General features: G+C 52.1%; 1 protein-coding gene across 4 annotated transcripts in view; it reads right to left on the bottom strand.

The window, feature by feature from the left end:
- DCAF5 (DDB1 and CUL4 associated factor 5) overlaps positions 1-4,610 on the bottom strand; it is a 71,893-nt gene extending 67,283 nt beyond the window's left edge. Inside the window, exon 1 of one of the 4 annotated variants that reach the window (XM_017830695.1) lies at positions 4,249-4,610. In XM_017830695.1, coding sequence (XP_017686184.1) covers positions 4,249-4,462 — 214 coding nt within the window. In that variant the 5' untranslated portion in view covers positions 4,463-4,610. Of the gene's footprint in view, positions 1-50; positions 614-3,391; positions 3,532-4,067; positions 4,161-4,248 lie in introns of those variants that run through there. The other 3 variants (XM_017830699.1, XM_017830697.1, XM_017830696.1) reach the window with 3 other exon arrangements.
- Between the last annotated feature and the right edge of the window lie 518 nt (positions 4,611-5,128).

The following is a 5,128-nucleotide window of genomic DNA, read 5'->3' as shown; positions in this document are numbered from 1 at the left end:
CAGGCATGAAAAATGAAAGATAAACAAATAGGAAAACATATCCACCAAACCTGAGGATGGGAGACAGACAGTCTATTACACAGACCAAGTAAAGTTGATTTTCAAGAAGTTAAATTGCAGAAGGAGATGCTTGGCAAATGTGAGGGAAGAAGTCAGATGCACACCATTGCATGGTGATTTTAATTTCCATGCATGGACGGTCATGTGTTTCTCAAACTGTTAAAAGAAAAAAACACCATCTAGTAAATGAAGCATTGCAAAGACATATTTTGGCCAATAAAATCTTTCAACTCTATCCAGCAACAAGTTTTAACCAATTTCAACCCACTTACACATTTCTTATATGTTAAGCTTTCCTCTTCCCTTGTGTCATTCTACAGATAGGCCTTTTCTACTTGTCACACTGCATCTTCTCCTGAGTGTCCACCTCCTCATTCCATTTATTTAATTTTTTTTAAATTCTTGTCCTTATGTCTGTCTCTTCTAGCACTCATGTCCCAAACTATTAATCTCTCTCTCTTTCTCCCCCTCTATAAAGTGACACTGTTGAGTTCCACACAGGCACAGCAAAAGCCTACAAACTGCCCCCCAGCTCAACTTGCAGATCTCAACTTTTTTACTGGAAAATATGGTTACGGACAAATTTAATGACTATTAAATGTGCACTTTCCAATACAAGATTTGAAGAAGATACCTAAAAGTTTGAAACATGCTTTCAGAAGGCCTGCCAAGGCTTGTCTACACTGAAGTTCTCTCCAAAATCCTAGCAGGAAAATTATCTGGAACTGTAATATAAACTCTGTTTAAGTAGTTTAAATTGTTTACTGAAACAGTAATCGTTAGCCTTACAGATTTGCTTCTGGGAGATAGATTTTAAAAAAAAAAAAAGGTGGGACACATACCTAAGGAAAGCATTCCAGCCAATAGTGATGAGAACAGCACTAATTTGGATGCAGGCTAGCATTTCAATGGCATCAGTATAGCCACTACTAATGCACTGTACCAGTTGCACTTCAACCATCTCTAACAAGGTCTAAGTTGTTAACAAGTCAATTAGCCAAAGCAGACTTCTTTAGATTAAGAATATAGATATTACTTAACACTGAACAACTGAAAAGACTGCTTGCACTCTCCCTTTTCACACATTCCAATATCCCTGTTAACTCTCTTAGCTGCTATAAGCACAGATGGAAGCATCTAACATCTCATCCTCACCTCAGCACGCTGACTATTTTGAGGGAAGAGAGACCCACATGACATCTATTCTAAGGCTTTATCTGCATTTGGAAGTCTTGTAAAGCAACTCTTCTACAAAACTTCAGAGTAGAGGCAGCTCATACCCTTCCTTTACCTTTCATCTGAGCTCTCATCATTACTTTTTTCCTGCTGTTGCTATTTCTCAGAGCTTCAAGATCAAGTATGACCTTAAAAAGGAGTCTTTTGAGTGTAATTTTAATGAAGCTTGGTCTTATAATGACATGAAATTTAAGAGTATTCATAAATCTTTTGACTTTTAATTTCTTGGTTTTGACTGAACCACAGAGCACCTGCTTGCTGTTCCTATGGCACATAAAACATTCTAAATCTTATGGTCACAGATAACATGAACATTTGTTAAGAAGTTACCATAATTAGAGTTCTTCATTTTCTCAGGGCATCAACACAAGGTCATGCTTAAGTAGCCTGTTCTTGACTACTCCAAATATGTGCACTGCTAATACATGTAAATTAAGCCTTTTTTTTTCCCCCACTTGCTTGCTACCATTTATCTCCTTGCTTGCTATTCATTTATCTACATATGGAGGAAAAGCTTACCCCCTTTGAACACTCTGAAGCTTTACGAGAAGTTAGGAAATTGAAATCTGGACGTTGTTTGAAAGCCTTCCTTTTAAGTATGCTTCTTTAGATGCCCAATAGCTGGGAAATCTGCCTCCATTCTCTCACTGCACCTACCTTGACTCAGGCAGTTTGGACAAAATTAATTCTTAAAAGTCCATTCCAGTCCTCAACTTTTTATGCTTCTACCTAAAGAATGGATGTCAACATAGGTAAGTGCACTGATGATATGACAAGACCTGAAGTATCTCCTAAAGCCTTCTAGAGCAAGAAGAACAGAAAATACTGATGTTGTTTCCATCACTGATTATGGAAAATAAAAAAGAAACAATAGTTACACTTGAATTCTCTGTAGCACTTTATAAATATTTTCTACTGAAGAAGGACCAGTGCAAACCGGCATGCCAACTCTAGCACAAATGGGAACTTTAGAATAGGTGAATCAGCATTCCCTTCCAATACACATTTATATACATATATATGTGTGCATGTATACACATGTATACTCACAAGATAAATGGATGCCTATCTCATAAGTTGCATGTGCATAAAGATAAAAGAATCCCCGAGAGTAACACTAAGACCCTTCATGGACACACATTCCAGAAACCCCTGGACTTATGCCTGTAAATTACTTCAGGTAAGAATGTTAAATTTAGGAAGATTTCAGTGTATCACCTTCCACTCTATGTTTATGCAGTGTTTCTATTCTGTCCTTGCTTAAAGCAACCAGTCATAATAACTTTTTATTGAATCCTCGTGTTATTTCTGCAGTTAATACTGATACCTTTGTGTGATACAGTCCACCTCTGCCCAGACACCACAAGAAGGCAGTAAGCTGCCCGCTCAGCCATACCCCCATCAGGTTCCTTAGTAGCCTCTGTCGCTATTTACAGGGTGGCCAGGCAAAGCCGAGGCCCTCTCGCCCCTCCTCCACCCCGTGGTTAGTAACCAGGCCATCACCCTCCTGCAAGCGGAGAGACCACGCTCAACAAAGCTGCCACGGCCTTGTGCCAGGGAGCTCTGCGATTCCCCCAAGGGCAGCCACTCCATACGACCGGGAGTGGGCCTTTCCCGCTGCTGCCCGGCCCCGGGGGATGGAGCTGCCGGCAGCCCCAACCCCAGCGGCGGCAGAGGGAAGGGAGGCCGCTCCTTCCAGCTCGCTCCCCCTGGGGGTGAGGGGCGGCCGGGACAAGACGGCCCCCGACCGCGGCCTGCGATGGACACCGCACTGGGCGGCCTAGCCCTGCCCGGGGCGGCGCGGCACGGGCGGTCCCTCCCGGACCGGCAGCTCTCTCCCCACCACCCGAAGGGTTCTGCCCCCTCGCAGCGGGGCGCAGGGGCCTCGGGTTCGGCGGGAGAAGGGCGCCGCGGCCCCTCAGCGCCGGAGCCCCCGGGGCGCCGCCGGCAGGATCGGCCCGCGATTCCCCGGCCTGTCGCTAAGAGCCGCCCAAGGAGAGCGCGGCCTGCAGCGCCCGGCCAGGCCCCGGCCTCAAGTTGCCTCCTTCCCCCGCCGCCCCTCCGAGCCCAGAGACGGGGAAGAAGGAAGAGGCACCTGCGCCAAGCGCTGCTGGGGTGGGGGGAGGCGGCCGGCCAGCGAGCCCCGCAGCCCCTCCCTGGCTGGGGGTACAGAGCCTTTCCCCGTCCTCGGTGTCGCAGCTGATGGCAAGCCCTCGCCTCCCTCCTAACTGACAGCATCTCCCAACCACGGGTCCCTCAGCCCCGGGCAAGCAACAGGGGGGACCCGAAGTCAAAAAACATCACCACAGATATAATTCTTCCCCTCCCCAAATGCGCCCTGCAAGGGGCGGGAGGGAGAAACAAAACAAAACCCGACTCCCCTCCCCCAAAAGATGTGGTGGGGTGGCCCTAAAGTGACCAGACCCTCGATTAAACAGATCCAGTTCCCCGCCCGATGCTGAGCGGGACTGCAGCTCCCCCGGCCAAACTCGGGGCCGCCGCCCGCCCCCGGCAGCGATCGCTGACCCCCGGCCCGGGGCACGGCGCTGACAAATGTCACCCGGCGCCCACAATGCGCGCCGCGGGGTGGTTTCGTCTCCGTCGTCGTCCCCCCGAAAATAAGAAAATCCCCTTATATGGGGAAAGACAAGCGAGCCACCAAATAAAAGGGTACCCCCAGCTTCCAGCCCCAGCGCCCGGGAAACACTCTAGTAAAAACTTTGTCCAGGGCTCCCCCTCCCCGATAATAGTAGAATTTAAAACCTGTCAACCATTTTAGATCCCTAGTTGGGAAAACATCATTCCCGGGCACCGGTGGATTTGGGAAACGTCTCTGAGCAGCGCCACCGCGGCTCCCCTCCCCCCGGGCCGCGGGGGAGGCGGCCGGGCAGGAAGATGCTTCCTGGGGAGGGGGTGGCGGGAGGGGGCGAGGGACGGGAGCGTTGGCTTTACCTGAGACCAGCCACTGGCCTCCATTGTTGGAGAATTCAATGGCATTGACACAGCCGAAGTGGCCCAGGAGGTCCTTCTTGTAGAGGTTCCTGCAGCCCCGTAGGCGTCTTCGCTGGAAGTCTTGGGTGAGCAGGGGGTCCCCCTCCAAGCCCCGCTGGGACAGGAACCCCACCACCGACCGCATGCTGCCCCCCCGGCTGCCTCTCCTCCTCATGCTGCCGCCTGCGCCGCTCCCCGCCGCTCCTTCCCCCGCCGCCGCCTCCCCTCCCCCGCTTCCCCCCTTGTTATGGTTATGATGATTTTTCTTTAGCCAGCCATGGCAGAGAGGTGTTAGACACTCCGCCGCTTCCTGATCCCGCTGGCTCCTCCCCGCTCCCCTCAGCAGCTGATCCTCAGCTGCAGCCCGCGCCTCTCGGCCCGGCTTTAGCGTGGCGCCGCCGCCGGTTAACTCGCTCCTGGAGCGGCGCGGCGGGACGGGCGCACTCGCCACCCCGAGGAGCTGCGGGGACGTTAACGTTCGCCACTCCGGGGGCTTGTGGGGGACGGGCACGGTCACCACTCCAGGGACCTGCGGAGAGTAGGACACGGTCGCCACTCCAGGGGCTTGCGGGGAGACGGACGCACTCGCCGGGAACCTTTGGAGGGAAGGACGTGTTCGCCACTCCCAGGACCTGCGGGAGGGACGTTAACGTTCGCCGCTCCGGGGGTCTGCGGGGACATGGGCACACTCGTCATTCGGAGGACCTGCGGGGGCCGGGCACACTCGGCACTCGGCAGCCCTCACTCGGGGCTCTGGCTGCCGCCTGCGGCCCCGCGGCTGGCAGGGAGGTGGCTGCGGGCGGGCAGGTGCTCCCGCGAACGGATGTCGTCCCTGATCGCG

The sequence above is a fragment of the Lepidothrix coronata genome, unplaced genomic scaffold (assembly GCF_001604755.1).
Source record: "Lepidothrix coronata isolate B3197 unplaced genomic scaffold, Lepidothrix_coronata-1.0 Scaffold182, whole genome shotgun sequence".
NCBI classification, from domain to species: Eukaryota; Metazoa; Chordata; class Aves; order Passeriformes; family Pipridae; genus Lepidothrix; species Lepidothrix coronata.
Note: the sequence above shows the minus strand (reverse complement) of the source record. Positions and strands in the feature narration are given on the sequence as shown.